At 41.3% G+C, this 17,909-nt stretch overlaps 3 protein-coding genes across 6 annotated transcripts in view; 2 read left to right on the plus strand and 1 right to left on the minus strand.

Moving 5' to 3' along the window:
• The first annotated feature begins 136 nt into the window (after positions 1-136).
• Positions 137-5,425, plus strand: AIMP2 (aminoacyl tRNA synthetase complex interacting multifunctional protein 2). Of its 2 annotated transcripts, none has more exons than XM_035132231.2 (4): positions 137-328; positions 1,576-1,782; positions 3,296-3,527; positions 4,899-5,425. In XM_035132231.2, the coding sequence occupies exons 1-4, from the start codon at positions 173-175 to the stop codon at positions 5,282-5,284; spliced, it is 981 nt and encodes a 326-aa protein (XP_034988122.2). In that variant the 5' UTR covers positions 137-172; the 3' UTR covers positions 5,285-5,425. The 2 variants fall into 2 exon arrangements, with proteins under 2 accessions (XP_034988122.2, XP_034988123.2); XM_035132232.2 differs by having other exon boundaries at positions 139-187.
• Positions 5,426-5,488: 63 nt separating this feature from the next.
• The window catches only part of EIF2AK1 (eukaryotic translation initiation factor 2 alpha kinase 1), a 28,962-nt gene continuing 16,541 nt past the window's right edge, over positions 5,489-17,909 (minus strand). For 2 of the 3 annotated variants that reach the window (XM_060282993.1, XM_060282995.1), the window contains exons 10-15: positions 16,805-16,913; positions 15,856-15,962; positions 9,374-9,494; positions 9,203-9,282; positions 7,594-7,827; positions 5,489-5,963 (exon numbers count right to left, since the gene is read on the minus strand). In XM_060282993.1, coding sequence (XP_060138976.1) covers positions 5,835-5,963; positions 7,594-7,827; positions 9,203-9,282; positions 9,374-9,494; positions 15,856-15,962; positions 16,805-16,913 — 780 coding nt within the window. In that variant the 3' untranslated portion in view covers positions 5,489-5,834. The remainder of the gene's footprint in view (positions 5,964-7,593; positions 7,828-9,202; positions 9,283-9,373; positions 9,495-15,855; positions 15,963-16,804; positions 16,914-17,909) is intronic. The other variant, XM_060282994.1, reaches the window with a different exon arrangement.
• ANKRD61 (ankyrin repeat domain 61) lies at positions 13,779-15,121 on the plus strand. Its single transcript, XM_035132233.2, has one exon. It carries the CDS (start codon positions 13,780-13,782, stop codon positions 14,644-14,646), a length of 867 nt encoding a protein of 288 aa, XP_034988124.2. The 5' UTR covers position 13,779; the 3' UTR covers positions 14,647-15,121.

Raw genomic sequence — 17,909 nt, forward strand, 5'->3', positions numbered from 1 at the left:
CCTTCGAGGTGTCACCCACCCGGCGCAGGCCAGTAAGAAGCGAAGACGGGGGCGGGTCACGGACGAACGCCCTCCAATGGGAGAAGAGCAGTGGGTGTGGCGTGCGCACGGGGCGGGGCTGCCTCTGTGCCAGTCAGTCAGTCAGTGAGGATCCGCCGGCAGGGCAGCCACGATGCCGATGTACAAGGTGAGGCCCTTTCACGGGGGGCCTGTCTCGGCGGCGGTCTTGGCTGAGCACCTCCCTGCCTGCATGTACCGGGTTGGAAATATGCACCGTTGCCCCGAGGGCGGCTCCCCGTCAGCCGCCTCGCCGCCGCTGCTTCACGAGGTAGGAAGGAGGCGGCCCAGAGGCGCCGCACTCTGAAGTGGGCAAGGTTCGGGGTGGCGGGCGAGGGCTCTCCTTACTTGGCCTTCCTTCCTAGGCCGCGTGGTGCGGCTCCTGAGCCCGGCCTGGCCGCCTCGGGGAGAGGCGCTCGCCAGCGCTTTCACTTTCCCAACCGGGGCTGAGGGAGGTTGTTGTGCCAAGGCCTGAGGCCGCTTCGCGTTGTACTTCCTGGCGGCTGACAGTCCGGTCATTTAAATCGCAATCCTTACATTACCCAAAAGAGACAAAAACCCACACCAGGAATCCAGGGAACTGTAGCTTTTCCCCTCCCTTCTACATTGTTGTGAACTGCCCTGAGATCTAGAGAGGAAGGGTGGTATACAAATTTAAGCAATAGTAACAATAATATATTATTATTATTGTTACTATTACTATTATTATTATTAAATGTTTCGTGTACACAGCTGAAGCGGGCGTATGTGGCTGCTGTTCTTCCAGGAATCTTGCAGAGCAGCACAAGTCGAGTGTTCCAAGTTCCTTCGTTCGGAATAGGTTTAGGACAGAGCTGCACTTGCCTAAAAGGTTATTTGGGAGTATATGCTACTTCCATATCATGTTCATGATTGCAGTTGGATTAAATGTCTTAATTACATTCGTTTTACCTATGCTAGTGGTGGGGGAAATGACCAGGCCGCAGGCCTAATAAGGCGTGCCTGGCCATTGTACGCAAAAACACACCCACCTGTCAGTTACCTGACAACTTAGGAAATTTTACTTTGTATTTATAGACCACTTGATCACAAATCTCTCTTAAGTGGTGTGCATAATAAAAAAGCCTATGACTGGAGTTCAGGGATATTTTGCTCTTCAGTCTTAGCACTGAGTAGCATAGCACTAAGATTGGATATAAGCCTCTTGCCCTATTGTTTAAAGGCAGCAAGCAGTTTCAAAGCAGGAAAACTCTGAATCACTTAATATCTACTTGTCAAAATGGGCTATGGACAGTGGGCCAGATCCAGCCCTACATCTATATCCAGTTTCTCACGGTTGTATTTCCCACCCTTGACCTGTATTGAACCTTGATATATTGGGAGAGTTCCCATGTGCATGTATGCATGATGATGGATAATACTAGCATGGAAACTTGTAGAGTGTTAAAGCTACAGCACATGCTGAGTTACATGGGAAATAGCCATCTGTTTTACACAATATTAAAACAGCTGAGTGAATACTAATTGAACTTTATTTAGGAGGAAGTTGATCCAGCTCTTCAGGCACTTGAATCCCGCCAGGAGGACATCTTGAAACGTTTGTATGAGTTGAAAGCTGCTGTGGATGGGCTTTCAAAGATGATCCAAACACCAGATGCAGACTTTGATGCAACAAACATAATCCAAGCAGATGAACACATTCCTTTATCTGCTAGTGCTGCAGAGCTTGACAATTTACTTGGGAAGGCAAGTTCAGATTAACTTTCTCTACACCACAATTCCTGTCTATTTGACTTAACCATTGTTGGAGTTTTTATGATGACAAATGCAGTAATTCACATTCAGGCCAACACTCATAATGATTTATCACTAAAGCATAGCTAAAATCCACAGAAGCACCATGTGATAGGTGGGAGGGGTACAGAATTATTTTAAAGCTAAGCTATAATGAGGTTATTAGCATTCAAGCCAGCACTCAAAATGAATTCAGTGAGTGGGGACTCATTGTTTTAAAACTAAGCTTGATAATAGATCTGAAATATTTCTAACAGCAAACCAGAAATGAAGCATTTAACAGTTCTGGAAACAAACAAAAACTCAGCTTAATTCAGTAGCCTGGTTTCCACATAATTTGAAGATATGGTTTGTTTTGTTTAACTGGTTTCTTTGCAGGTCTGAACCCACCCCAGCCAACTAACTGGGTTCTTTGTGTCCAATAAAGCAGAATATGAATCTGTATTTTGAAGCTGATGTATGGCTGTCTCTGCTCCTGTTAACAGTGGTTTCTTGTTATGTCTGTGCCCACCATCTTTGTTTAACCCTGGTTTGCTGGTGTTGCTTTGCTTGTCTAAGATTTATCCTGTTTGGTTCAAAAACTCAAAACAAGCTGTGCCTCACCATTGTATGCAAATCTGGCCTCTGTTTCAAAGTATCAAGAAAATAATTAAATCGTAACTAAATCCAGCCAAATAATGATACAGTATAATATAGGAAGATCTTGTGGGACTTGTAAAGAAATTTGTGCCTAGTTCTTTGATACCTAATGGGGCAAAAATTGGCTTTAAAGTGCAGGTTAAATGTTCCATAACTTAAAAATTGATCTAGTATCTTTTCTTACCTATCAGTTTTGGTTTTGGTGCTTGCTGGTTGCATTTTGCTTTGTTTGGGCATTTTATGGTCATTATGTTGGATGTGGCTCAAGTTGCTAGTTACTGTGCGTTCTGTATTTTAATCTTTTTTTATTTGTTTTATTGTATGATTTTAAAATATATTAAGTTTTTTTAAATAAATGAGAGACTGGTAGATTTGGATTAGAATGGATTTCCTGTAGTTTTTTGTTTCAGGAATAGAGTTGTTTCAAAATTAGTGAAATTAATGTGTCTTTTGGGAAAGTAAACATTTATGGGATGCTACTACTAATCATAGGAGAGGGAAGCCTCCTTTTTCTCTAACTATATATATATTATTTTTAAAAGTGGGACAAGACTTCTCTTCATGAGCCAGTGCATAAAATAGACATCCAATAACTCTACTAAAGGTCTGCGACTCTTTGTAGTTCTCAGCTGAACCATTCATCTGGTGGATGTTAAAGGTCGGCTGCCAATTGTAAAAAGCCTTTTGTAGAACTTCATTGATTTTGTGTGTCCTGCAGTAAATTAATGAGGGTGCTTGTGTGTTGTGCTAAGCAAGAGTGGGATGTGAACCGATGTATGAATGTGTCACTTGAACAACTTACTAATGGTGACTTATTTTCCTACAGGACTATGGAGCTCTGAAGGATATTGTGATCAATGCAAACCCTGATCACCCACCACTGTCATTGTTAATACTCCACAGCTTGCTGTGTGAGCGTTATAAGATACTATCAGCTGTTCATACACACTCATCTGTGAAGAGTGTGCCAGAAAATCTCCTGAAATGCTTTGGTGATCAGCCTAAGAAGCAGTCGCGTCATGAGTATCAGTTGGGATTTACATTAATTTGGAAAGATGGTAAGTCCAGCACATTAGGAAAAGGGGCACATTCATTAATGTTAACATGTTAGAGTACCACACAATTTCTTGATGTCTAATGACAATAAATGTGTATCTGCAGCAGATGGGCCAGCCGCTGGCTATGAATAAATTTGTAACCGGGAAGCTCAGCAACTAGTTTGTCCACAACATGGTCATTCTGTAGACAACAGAATACATTGTGAGAGGAGCTGTAGTAGAGGAGTCACTTCTAGTGCCAATAATAATTCACCTTTAAGCTTCTGTTCTCTTCCTGTATGATGCAGAAGGATCTGATAGGCACACTTATGGTGACATCAAATTATGTCCACCCACCTGCACAATGGGACTCCCTTTTCCCCCTTCCAATGTCCCAAATCTGTTCTGGGTGTCCCCCAAGCACCCACCAGAGGGAACGGAAGAGGAAGAAGCCCTGTTACATGAGTTAACTTGTGCTACATTGGACCTCACTTTTCATTCATGCAGGTTGATAGGTCGATTGCTGTACATTGCAGGGAAGATCATTGGGTCTTTCATTCTTTGCTCTTCAAAGGACTTCTGATAAATTTGAGGAACCTAGTTCCTAGGAATGCAGTTTCAAAAATATTGCTATGAAGCTTCTATTATATAATTGCTACAAGAAAACTATAATTGTGAAATTAACCTTCAACTGAGGAATTACAAAGCATCTTAATCCTAGTGTGTTTACTAACTTGCTCTTAACTGTGCTCAAATAAACTATGTTCCATTGTTAGGCAGCTCTTGGTTTTTAGCTACAAGATGAATTAAGCTATCTGCTCTAGTTAAGATGTTTAATATTTAGCTTAAGTAAAATTGTCAGTTGTGCAAGTAGAAAAGGAGCATTCAGTCTTCAGTGTTTCAAACAATAAAATTACCGTAAGTAGTGCTAGCCTAGGCTGCTTCTGCTCTTATGCTACCTTAACTGTCAAAGCCATTTTAAGTTAACGCTGGCCTATGGTGGTGTGTTTGGAAGAAGAAACTCAAAAGTAGCACTACACACTGCCTACTTTTTGAAGAAAGCGCATAATGCTAAACGTTGAAGCTGGAAATGGCACCAGAGTTATCCCAATTGCCAGGCTTGGATTAGGAGGAATCTGTTAGTATGCCTGTAGTTTGCTGTTCAGTAATCTCTCATGGGGACATTGCCTAGCAGCTATAAGTAAAAGGTAGTTTGGCTGACTATATGCAAGTATTCTATAAAAATCCAGTATCTTATATAGAAAATCTGGCTAGCAATTAATGACATAATGGGACTTGTTATAATTGTGTTTAATGGTTCGAGTGAAATGTATTTGTGTCTTCAAGCTCCTGCTTTTCTTGTCTAATGTTCTGCTGCCTTGTTTGTTTCAGTGCCAAAATCCCAGATGAAGTTCAGTGTTCAAACCATGTGTCCCATTGAAGGAGAAGGTAATATTGCTAGGTTCTTGTTCTCCTTACTTGGTCAGAAGCACAATGCGGTTACAGCAACTCTGATAGACAGCTGGGTTGATACAGCCATCTTCCAACTGCAAGAAGGGAGCAATAAAGAAAAGGCAGCTGTTTTGCGATCTATGAATGCAGCCCTTGGCAAGAGTTCCTGGTTGGTGGGCAATGAACTGACAGTAGCTGACGTTGTGGCCTGGTGTGCACTTCAGCAGACAGGGAGCACCAACGCTGTTCCAGCCAATGTGCAGAAGTGGCTAAAATCTTGTGAGAATTTGGCACCTTTTAACGCGGTTCTCAAGTTGCTGAATTAAACATGTTCTATAGAAAGGGACACAGTTGAAATATTTTCTATATTTACATGTGTGCTGTGAGCCTGGGTTATATAATGCCTGTGAATGAAGTTTTAGAAGGCAACTGTCAAAGGTCTTATGTCAATAAAATGCATCACTTGCCCTTTGTGTATATCTTTTAGTGCTTGGTGCCTCTTTTAGAGACAGTACAGAGGTACCTTGGGTTACAAACACTTCAGGTTACAGACTCCGCTAACCCGGAAGTAGTACCTTGGGTTAAGAACTTTGCTCCAGGATGAGAACAGAAATCGTGCGGCAGCGGGAGGCCCCATTAGCTAAAGTGGTACCTCAGGTTAAGAACGGACCTCCGGAATGAATTAAGTTTGTACACAGAGGTACCACTGTACTGTCAACCCATTCATTTATGTACATGACGCCTACCTCTGCATTTCTTCTTTGTGACAATGGCAAACTACATACGACAAATGTACACAAGCTGCTTTAAGCAATTTTATATAAAAATCATTTATCTTGCATAACATGATATAAATACTTTGTTTTGTTTTTCTACTTAAACAGGAGAGCCAAGTTGCTGAATTCTGTCTCTCTCTCCTTTCTCTTGCAATAGCCTGATTTTTTCTTTAAGCAACTTGATTTCTTCTTCCTGTTGCATCACTTTCTGCTGAAGATTGTAAATAACCTAAAAACAAAACAGGAAACACAAGTATGGTATTTGAACAATGTACAAAGGTAATGCCATTACAATTTCAGTGAAAATGAATGTAGTTCCCAGCAGTAGTCACAATGCCTTCTCCAACTTCGTAACTCTAGATGTTGGGGACTACAGTTTCCATTAGATCTAACCAGCATGGCCAGCAGATGGTGGGAGTTGTAATAGCTCAAAACAGCTGAAGGCCACTAGGGCTGGAGAAGGCTCCAGGAAAAGCTGGACATTAGCTTATCTGTCTCACTCTATAGAAAGGTAAAGGACTCCTGGACGGTTAAGTCCAGCCAAAGTTGACTATGGGATGCAGCACCCATCTCACTTCAGGCTGAGAAGGCCGGTGTTTGTCCGCAGAAAGCTTTCCAGGTCATGTGGCCAGCATGACTAACTACTTCTGGCACAACGGGACACTATGACGAGTACCAGACCACACAGAAACTCTGTTTACCTTTCTGCCGCAGCAGTATCTATTCACTAGCAGTGGTATGCTTTCAAACTGCTAGATTGGCAGGAGCTGGGACAGAGCAACAGGAGCTCACCCCATCCTGTGGATTTGAACCGCTGACCTTCCAATCAGCAAGCCCAAGAGGCTCAGTCGTTTAGACCACAGCGCCAGCAAGTCTCAAAGGACTTACTAATGCTCAGGGAAATAAACCAAGAATACTATACGGTAGTAAAATCATTTCAGTCAAATTGTGATTTATTAAAACAAATCCATGTGAGAAGGGGTTTAAGGAATCTCAGTGGACCCTTCAGATACAAATTGAATTCGTTCCAGGGGTCCGTGCGCACCCCGAAAATTTCATAAGAGGTGCCACTTCTTTATGTATGCGCTGCACGATAGAGTGCTTCTGCTCATGTGCACGTGGCAAAACCCGGAAGTATACACTTCCGGGTTTGCCACGTTCACAACCCGAGGGTCCACTGTACTATGACTAAAAGGACACAGGATTTTTACATCATAAATCTGCCATTCTACATAAAAAACAACTTTTTTTAAAGTAATGAGATGCCAACGCTGGCTATATAGTACGTTTTATCCTTTTGTGTAGGAACATCAGGAAATAATTATCTACCTTCCTTAAATGTTAACCTTGCTAGGAGCAGTTTTGAATGGCCTGCACAATTCCTTTTTTGCAATACAGTGGTATCTTGGTTCCCGAACGGCTTAGTTGTCGAAGAAATCAGCTCCCGGATGCCGCAAACCCAGAAGTAGGTGTTTGCAAACGTTTTTTGGAAGCCCAACGTCCAACATGGCTTCCACAGCTTCCAAATGAATGCAGGAAGCTCCTGCAGCCAACTGGAAGCTGCACTTTGGTTTTTGAACAGTTTCGGGAGTCAAACGGGCTCCCAGAACAGATTAAATTCAGATTAAAGTCTCTGAATAACAAATGCTGGTAACCTGGGGAAAGTGCTTCCAGGACTCTCTTGGGAATATGATTAGTTGTGGGACAGGAAGTTGGAGTAGGTGAGCCTTCAGGCTGATCCAAACAGCAAGTAAATCTCGAAGAATGAAGCTCAGCCTGCAGAAGTCTCCCTCATATCACAGAATGTAGAATCAGAAAGGGCCTTCTTTTACAAAGCCCAATATATAGTAAAAACTTACATTTGCTGAATTATGGAAGAGTTCACTTTCAAGAAGTTGACCTGCAGTTGGTCTGTGTGATGATACCGAACTGGTAAGCAGCTTAATGTATTTAGTTTGTATAGGCCATTTCCTGCTAAAGGAGAGGGGGATGTCGCCATTTCTTAAGCCCATCAAAACTTCAGTTCTTTCCATTTCTGTTCCAAATGGATGGAAGAGTTCTAACAGGATCACACCTAAACTGTACATATCTGACTATTGGCAGAAAAGGGAAATATAAGCATTAGCGCACAAAATAATTACATCTTAAGAGAAATTATGAATGCATTACAAATGGTCTAAAATCACATTCAGTGATACAGCTGTAAAAAATATCAGAAAAGAACCTTCTAATGTTTCAAGAAGCTCGTCCAGAAACAAATGCCTCTTAAAAACCAGGTGTTGGTAATTTTCATGCAACTATACTTAAGCCATGAAATTTCAAACAAACATTGGAGTGCCATTATATTTTTGTTCACCATAAAATCAGGCCACTTGACATACACGGTCCATTTTTACCTCATCTGTGGGCATAAATAATTGTTTGCAGCTGTTCTGTTCCCTCTCATCATTGCAAATAGAACTCTATTTTTACTTTTTGCATTTAGCAGTTTCCATTTTGAATATTACATCACATGACTCTAGTGCCTTCTTTTTGAACTGATTGACTTTGCTCCAGCTCCTGTCCATCAGCTTGCTTTTATTAACACCCAATTATCACAACAGATAAACAGTAAATTCAATAAGGACAAGACACAGAGAGGATTTTTGGATAGACCGTCACTATTGGAAGAACATTTATTACAAAGCAATAATAAGATCATTTCCAAAAATGTATAAGGTTCTACTTAAGTGGGAAGTAAAGGACGAGATAACAAAAGAGACAATGATTAAATGGGCATCTGATCTTGGTAAAACAATCCAAATAGAACAATGGGAAAAATTATGGAACATCTCATGGAAATTCACTGCCTCCGAAGGAATAAAAGAAAACATGATAAAGATGTTTTATAATTGGTACTTGACACCGGTAAAAATACAAAAGCTGTACAAAACAAAAGACAATTTATGTTGGAGATGTCAAAAAGAAACAGAGACTTTTATACATGTGTGGTGGCAATATGAAAACATTAAAATTTATTGGAATCAAATTTTCGAAGAAATTTTAAAAAATTAAAGAATAACAAAGAAAACCCCCGAATATTTCTTATTAGGAATGCTAGATGAAGGTATAAATAAAAATGATGAAAAGATACTACTTTATGCAACACCAGCGGCAATAATTTTGGTTGCCACATATTGGAAAAAACAAGAAATACCAAAAGTTAGTGAGTGGCAGGAGAAATTATTCAGCTATTTAGATCTGGCAAAATTAACAAATTCAATCAGAGGTGGTAGTAAACAGAAATTTCATCAAAGCTGGGAGAAATTTTACTTATTATTTGAAGTTTGTAAATTTATGATTTGTAAATTTTATGTTTTATGTTTTTTGATTATTTTCAATAAGGTTTTTTTTAAAGAACATGTATGCCCAATTATCACAATGCAGGTAAAGTTTTTAAATAAATAAATGGGGGTTGAGTGGCTGTACCTTGAAGTCATAGTGAGAGCCTTGTAGCTGTTCAGGTGAGGCATACAGGCAAGTACCTACCCCAGAAGTATGTATTAGACCTATGCAACAAAAAAAAAGAAAAAAAAGAATTAATTCTTAGGATACCACACTGCCAATTTTTAAGTAAAGGCCAAACTGCTTTGAAATTACCATTTATCTTATTTGCATTTAGCAACTGGGTTGTATCTTCTTGTATAATATCTCTACAGGCCAGTCCAAAATCTCCTATTTTCACATGGTGGTCAGGTCCTTGTAGAAATATGTTTCTGGGCTGTGAAAACAGGATAATGTAAGCTGGTTATATATTTCACAAAATTTGAATGTTTTATGCATGAAACCTTGCATTTCTTACTCATTCATTAGTTACATTTAATCTAAGAACTAAGCTGCACTTGACGCAGAGTCCAGGCTTCTCATCTGCCTTTGTTCTTGGGTCTGCCTCTAGAGATGAGTTGGCAGCAAAGGGACAGACAGACAGACAGACAGACAGACAGACAGACAGACAGACAGACAGACAGACAGACAGACAGACAGACCACTACTGAGCTGACATGCATTTATCAAAGATATAGCTGGGGCACTGGGCAGTTACCATAGCAACTGGCTTGGCTGACCTTGCACCTGTGACAAGCTCATCCATGGGGTGGTTTACGCTCTTGAAGGAAATTAACTCATGTCCAGTTACTCCAACAGCCACACGAGAATAGGCCTTTTCAGCGCTGGGTGGTCTGTCTGTAGATTGTACTCCCAAGGGAAACACACCGGGTCCCATCACTACATTTAGGCACCAGGCTTTGGGGGGGGGGCGCCTCTCGGACCTTTGGTATTTAAGCTTTCTGCATGGTGCTAATCTTTTAGTGGGGTGGGTAGGTTTATTTTGTATTGTTCATTGTTTTACATTTTTACGGTTTTAAATTCATTGCATTTTATCTTGTTCAGTCGCTTTGAGAATTTTTACTTTTGTATAAAGTGATTGACGAAAGAAATAACAATTCCATGCAGGTGTAGGCCAGGATCGACAAACAGGTAAACAGTGCAAAGAGGCAATACATATGCTTCTGCTACGCAAACCCTCCGTTTCTTGCACAGCTTCTTTATGAACTAAGCTCAGCCTTCCCTCTGCCCACACAGGAGAGCCATGGTATCATCTGGCTGGTTCTAGAACCAGGGATTGTGCATAATCACAAAGGAAAGATGGCTCAAGATTCCTTTGCGTTTTCTCCAAACTAAGGGTTCTCAGCTACACATTTTCTCTTGGTAAACATGGGCAATCTGATTAGAGGTTCCTATGGGAAGAAACCACCCCATCAATTAGATGAAAGGCAGAAAATGCTATTGGACGGTGTAATGGACAACGATGGTGCTACACTACAAAGTTTAATGTATTACCTCTTGGTCCATGAACCAACTATTTTCCGGGTAATCATATATCTAAAATTACTTACTGTTCCATTATCAAGAATCCTCAACGTTTGAGGTCAGAGTTAAAGCTACCTTATGATGGTTCAGGCTCCATAAACTCAGGAAATTGGAAGCCAAGGCTGATGCCTTAACAGCCATGCTTGATGATCATCAATGATGCAATATCACAAGCTGCTTGCTTACAACTTGGCCTCCATTCACTTTTCCCGGAACAGGGTGATTTGTGAGAGAAGGTTCAGTGTTGGGTGGGATGCATGCCATCCATGGCAAAGTGGGCGCATGTGAAACATAGGGTCCCCATGACCATTTCTTAGGTTTCCAAATGTATCCACAGAGCCAATAAAACCTCATCTAACTGCTGTATCACACACTTATTTTTCATAAGTAAAGGAATAGGCATTCTACATATAAACCACTAGGTGACTCCCTCTGCAAAAATTGCTCTCCTGGCAAAATTTTAGTTTCCATTTTGTTTTTTGTCATGCCTGACACTATTTTGATAGCACTGTATTTGTTTTAATATATTTTAATGGGGCAGAAAAACCTTAATAACCTTTAAACTGCTGACTAGAACTTCACCTAACCAATGAAAGTGCGTGCTCTGCAGCAGCAAGCCTGAATAAAGTACATCAGTAGTTTTCACCAAAATTGTAAAGAATATGAGATTTCTGAGTACCCTAGGGGGGAATTTTCATCACTTTTTAACTTGCTGTGTCTGTGGCAATTTTTATCAGGTCAGTTAGAAATTGGGCACTTTTTGTAGACCTCAGCAGGTAGTTCATGTATGCCAAGTTTTAAGTCAACAGTCTGACAAATGATATTTTTATAAGCTATAGAATTTTAAGGTTATATGACAGAACTTTGTTTTTGCTATTCTCCTTATAATCTAAATGACTACAGTGTCTGGATACTATAGGACCTTCATACAGAAAGTTCAACATGGCCAGACATAGATTCTATATTAATACCAAACAGAATATTAATGCCTTTGATTAGTTAAGGTGTTCCTCTGATTTCTGAAAAAGCCACCGTTTTTTGGTATTGATACCTAAAAGAACAGGCTGCCTGATAACAGTCTTTTACATGTCTACTCAGAAGTAAGCCCCATTATGTTCAATAACCCAGGAATTCCAAAACTTACTAAGCCCCATTGAGTAGACTTGCATAGAACTGCAGTAAGCACACTTACTGAATTAGTGGGCTTCTTTCAGTTTACAGCATAGGGCTACATGTTGAATGTAGAATAAGATTTGAGAATAAATTTTATGCACTTCTCAGAAAACTGGCCATATTTTAAATAATTACAGATTTATAAAAGCACCTCAAAAACTAGGCGCTTGTGCAAGATATCTTATTGTAACAATGTCTGAACAGTTTTCCATGCATGCAAAATACCGGTAAGTGTAGCTTTTCTTCCACAAAATTTTAGTCATTGTATACAGTCCTCTATAGAAGCACGCACCCTTCAAATCAGAGTGGAAAGACAGTTTTATGGCAGTTGTATATGGGGCCACATGCATCATAATGCATGCAATCTGATATAAGCCGTTCTGATAGGGCTAATAAAAATCCTTAGTTGTACTTCAAACATGCATAAAGGGTTTTCAGATCAACGTCGATACCTATTCTGGATCTCTCTCTCTCTCCCCCCCCCAACCAATATGGCAGCAAAAGTTCAGGAGGAAGCCGCTTGGAAGATATATGAAAAGTACCTTTCAAATTGAACCTCCTGAAATAAGGTAATGTTTAACTATATATTATAGTTAGGTAAGAGATCTGGGAATCCTTTGGTGGGCAGAAGAATTCCCAAATGTCGCCTCCTGGGGACTGTTGCTGTCCAGGCTGAACTGTGCAGAGTTCTTTTCAAAATGTTTTATTTTATTTTTTTTACCATTTTAAACACGTTATGGGGTGGGGGGTGGGTTGGATGTTTATTTGAGTTTGGGAACTTGTTTAATTTTGTTACCTTTGTAATTTTTATTTCTTGGCTAGTATTGTTTTATTGTGGTTTTTGGGTGTTTTATATTGGTTTAAATTTGTTCTTAGGGGGAGGGGTCAGGGCTGCCTGGGAGTGGGTCCCAGCCAACAAAATGGCTGGGGCAGGTTTCACAGGGGGGTGGCACTGGGACAACCGATCTCAGTTATCATGGGTAGGAGGAGGAGTTACGCTAAGACCAGACCATGTCATTACCGAGGAGGCAGGCTTAGTCGTTGTCTGAGGACTATCCCTGCCTCCGGGTCTGGTCTCGACCGGATGGATACTGGAATCAGCAAGGGATACCCACACGACCTGAAGGTACTGCTGTGCAATGCCAAGTCAATGATTCATAAGACCACTGTCATCCATGACTTGATCGTGATCCATGCCATCCAGAGACTTGGTTGGATGAAGCAGATGGGCCTGTTTTAGCTGTTGAGTGTCCACCAGGTTTCTCTTACGCACAGCAACCCAGGCCTTGTGGGCGGGGAGGGAGGGGTTGCAGTGATTTTTTAGGAAGTCACTAGTTTGCAACAGGCATCCTATTGGGAAGACCCAGATCTCTGAGTGCATGTTCTGGAAGTTGGGCAATAGGGGCAGTACAGGATTCCTTCTGGGGAGAGAGATAATCCAGCGGGCTGTGGTGCTAGGGAGGACAGTAGCAGAGGGAAGCAAACCTTTAGTAGCCAAAACCTCAGGTTCAGCTCTATGGTTGCAGCTAATCTAAAATGATGCATGATATGTGCCTTTATCATACTTTTTGCATCCTCATACCCAAACAACATGCACTGATAAAGGTTGGGCAACGCTGACTTTATGGTCTAGAACAGGCATGTCAAACCTGCGGCCCTCCAGATGTTTTGGACTACAATTCCCATCTTCCCCAACCACTGGTCCTGCTAGCTAGGGATCATAGGAGTTGTAGGCCAAAACATCTGGAGGGCCGCAGGTTTGACATGCCTGGTCTAGAAGAAAGAAGAAACTATAAGAAATATAGTTCTTGCTTGATTATTGAAAGGGTAATACTGGACAAATTCTTTAGAGAAAACCACCAGGCGGTTAATAAGGGTAGTGGCTGATGGAAGAGGAATTGTATGGAATTTTATCACCTATTATATCACTTCCCAAATACAGAACTGCAGGATGCCCCTTGAACATGCATCAGAGAATTGGACAGTGCAATGAAGAAAACTACCCTCACATCAAACCAGAGGAAGACTTCCAGGTGAATTCTGATGCAATCATTTACCATGGCCATAGCCTTCTACATTTAGCTGTAGCCAACAGATATCACCAAACTCTAATACACCTGCTGAAGAATGGAGCCAATATAAATGACAGGGATAGGTTAGGCCAAACTGCTCTTCACCTAGCTTCTGAAATCCTCGATCAGCAGGCAATTACCATGTTACTCCTCTGTGGAGCGAACACCAATCTCACAACTCCAGATACCAAAGAAACTCCACTCCACTTCGCTGTCTGGTCTTCAGCCTGCAAGGCTGGCATAGTCTTAGCTGCAGGTGATAAGTGTGTTAAGCTACTGCTGTGCAATGGAGCAGATGTACACATGAAAGACTGGGAAGGGCAAGAAGTTATTCACAGCGCTTGCCGAAGTGGCAGAAGAGATATAATAAACCTCTTGCTTGATAATGACGCAGATGTTAACGCTTTAACACAGGAAGAGGAGTCTGCACTTTTCCTATTTCTTGAAAAAGAGACCAATCTAAGGCAGGGAGACGTACTGAAGAGATTGCTAAGCTTATCATATCCTTTGAAATTAACAAACAGGGAAGGTCGTTTACCCAAAGCACTCAGCCATCCATGCTGTGGACTGCTGAAAGATATGCTCTTGAGAGTGTCTTCAGAGGTCTTGTCTTTGCAGGATATTTGCAAATTCAACATCAGGAAAGTATATCGAGGTAACATGAAATTCTGGCTAAGAGGAGTGATTCCAACCAGCTTGTGGCATTCCATATACATCAATCAAGAGTTCTCCTATGCTTCAAAAATAAATTATTTTTGATTTACTGTGCAACACACATTTTGGAACACTATCAGACAAGAAGAGCAGAAAGAGGGGCCCGTAATGCTTTCAAAAATAAGCTTGCTTATTTAAATTAAATAAAATTTGAAGGAAAAAGTACCGTAGTGAGAAACTTGAATTTGGCTTTATCTTCTGAAGCATTACTAATTCTCTCGAGTGTTAATTGAATAACATCCACTTAAACCAGTCTGTTAGGGTAAAAGATTTGTAAGAATAATGGGAGTGGATTTCTACATACAAAAAGTTCCACTTGTACGGCAGGGTTTCTTGGTCATTATTAAGATTCTGATTATCATAACAATAGCTCCCTTGATGCAATGGAATCAGCTCCCAAAGCTCGGAATGAAATCACAAATGCAAAAGGATTCACCAGGTCAGGGCTATAGGCATCTCAGCTTTATTTTCCATTATTACTTCTTCTTCCTCTTCCTCCTCCTCCTTCCTCCACTTCCTTCTTCTGCCTTCTCATTCTTATCATCGTTATACAATCATACCTTGGGTTGCGAAGTGATCCATGCAGGAGGCAGCCACGACTGCGCATTCACATGACATCATTTTGTGTTTCTGCGCATGCGCCAAAACCCAGAAGTTACCCATTCTGGTATTTCCTGGTTCGGCACGGAGCGCAACCCGAAAACACACAACCTGAAGCGTTTGCAACCCAAGATATGACTGTACAGTACTGCCTTTCCTCAAAGAAGCTCAAGATAGTGTATTTGTTTCTCCCCACTACACACACACAATGTGACCCTCACAATAACCCTGTGAGGTAGGTCAGTTCAAGAGATAGTGGCTTCATTACAGCCTGGGATGATGGGAGCTGGAGTCCCAACTACTTCTGGAGGACCACACCCTGGTGAACAAAACTGCCTCACCTGGCACTGAAAAGAACACATAAGGTGAGAGTAAGTGGAGTAGTTGTTCCATAACCAGGATTCAACCACCAAGAAGGCCCTCTCCCTGGTGGCTACCCACCTTTTTTTCCCAGTGGGGGCACCTGGAACAGTGCCTCTGGAAAGCTCTTAAGGTTCAGGTGGCTACATATGGGAGATGTTGGTATTTTGGTTATCCTCATGGCAAGCGTAAAGGTTAAAATTGGGCCCAGACACTAGACCAACTGTGCCCCAACTGCAGAGATGATCCCTACCTCCTCCACAATTCCAAGCTCCGAGTGAGAATTTTACTTACTTTAATGTCCCTGTGCATGACTCCCATACTGTGGATATAATAGACGCCTTCAAGTAGTTCTTGGAAGATTTTTAACGTCCACTGGTTGTCTACATGGTGATAAGGACCTTTAAAAAAGGGGTGGGGAGTGAAGTATTTTATAAACGACAGTATAATACATCCAGCTATTTTAACAAAGAAGTTCCGCCCTCCTAAGTTCTCTCATATAGTGCTTGAGTCTTGGGAGCTGGCAGATGAAGCCCCTCTCTCTGTCCCTCTGCTGCCAGCTCCAAAACTCCAGAGTGCAACGTGAAAAGCCATTCCTTCCAGTGGGGATTTTCTTTGGTTGTGGTGTGTGCAGATGAGGCAAAACCTTAGCAGTACAAACATGAGAATTCTCTTCTCTACATCCCAGCTGGACAGAGAGAAGGATCATGCAGGTTGAGCAGGTGCACCCGCCCATGGAATATAGCTTTTCGTAAACCTAGCTTTAAAGGTAAAGGGACCCCTGACCATTAGGTCCAGTCGTGACCGACTCTGGGGTTGCGCGCTCATCTCGCATTATTGGCCGAGGGAGCCGGCGTATAGCTTCCAGGTCATGTGGCCAGCATGACAAAGCCGCTTCTGGCAAACCAGAGCAGCACATGGAAACACCGTTTACCTTCCCGCTGTAGCGGTTCCTATTTATCTACTTGCATTTTTTGACATGCTTTCGAACTGCTAGGTTGGCATTTAGGTTTAGGATTTACAAATAAGGAAGAAAACATTTGCAGCTTTCAAATGCAGACTAAGATTCATTGCCTTTATTGTTATGGAAATCAGCTTAAAAAACAACAGGCAAATACTAGAAGCACTTTTTACACCTGCCAAGAGAAGAATATTTATTTATATTTTAAGTCTATCTTAAAGGCAGGAAACCAAGTTAACATTTAATCTCCCCCACCACTCTGCCTTCAAAAACAAAACTTACTGGACGCATCCTCTGATTTCAAACATACTGTGTTTCTGTCAGCAATCCAGTCCCACAATGAAATTTCACACAGTTGCATCTGTATGTGAAGCATTAGGTGATACTCTATCTAGGAAGAAAAATACAAACATTGCAGTGTGTTATACATACACATGCACCCACACACCACTTTATCAAAGGTCATGTACAACTTTCAAAACATTTTAAAATATAAGATTTTATTCATTCGTCCATCCATTTCCCCCAGTCTTTCCATCCTGAGGGGTGGTGGAGCACCAGGGCTGTTACATTTTAGGTGAAAATGTGCATTCATTTCCACCCCTTTTCTGCTCCCAAGAGTAGCAAAGAATTAAAAAAAAAGTAAATATAAAACTAGGATGTGCCTATTCAAGAATGAAGTCAGATGGGACTTGTTTACAAACAGAATAAAGTAAACCAAGAAGGAGGCAGCCTAAAGAAAGAAGCTGCCAATCGTAGCACCGGAAAGCAAAATTAATCAGATATATCAACGTTTATTTAGGCCTGTAAGCCACCTCAATAATAAAAGGCAGTCTATAAACGTTTTAATAAATAACAGGTCTTCCAATAGGACACTTCTGATCTTGCAACATGTCCCTGTGGTTTGGCAGGTCCTACAAGGCAGGCTTAAGCAGTATGTGGACCGAGAACTCCCAGAAGTGCAAGCTGGATTTCGAAGGGGCAGAGAAACCAGAGACCAAATTGCAAACATGTGTGGATTATGGAGGAAGCTAGATAGTTCCAGAAAAACATCTACTTCTGTTTCATTGACTACGCAAAAGCATTTGACTGTGTCGACCACAACAAACTATGGCAAGTTCTTAAAGAGATGGGAGTGCCTGATCACCTCATCTGTCTCCTGAGAAATCTCTATGTGGGATAGAACTGGATATGGAACAACTGATTGGTTCAAAATTGGGAAATGAGTATGACAAGGCTGTATATTGTCTCCCTGCTTATTTAACTTATATGCAGAATTCATCATGCGAAAGGCTGGACTGGATGAATCCCAAACCAGAATTAAGATTGCCGGAAGAAATATCAACGACCTCAGATATGGAGATGACACAACCTTGATGGCAGAAAG

Source organism: Zootoca vivipara, chromosome 14 (genome assembly GCF_963506605.1).
Source record: "Zootoca vivipara chromosome 14, rZooViv1.1, whole genome shotgun sequence".
Classification (NCBI taxonomy): Eukaryota; Metazoa; Chordata; class Lepidosauria; order Squamata; family Lacertidae; genus Zootoca; species Zootoca vivipara.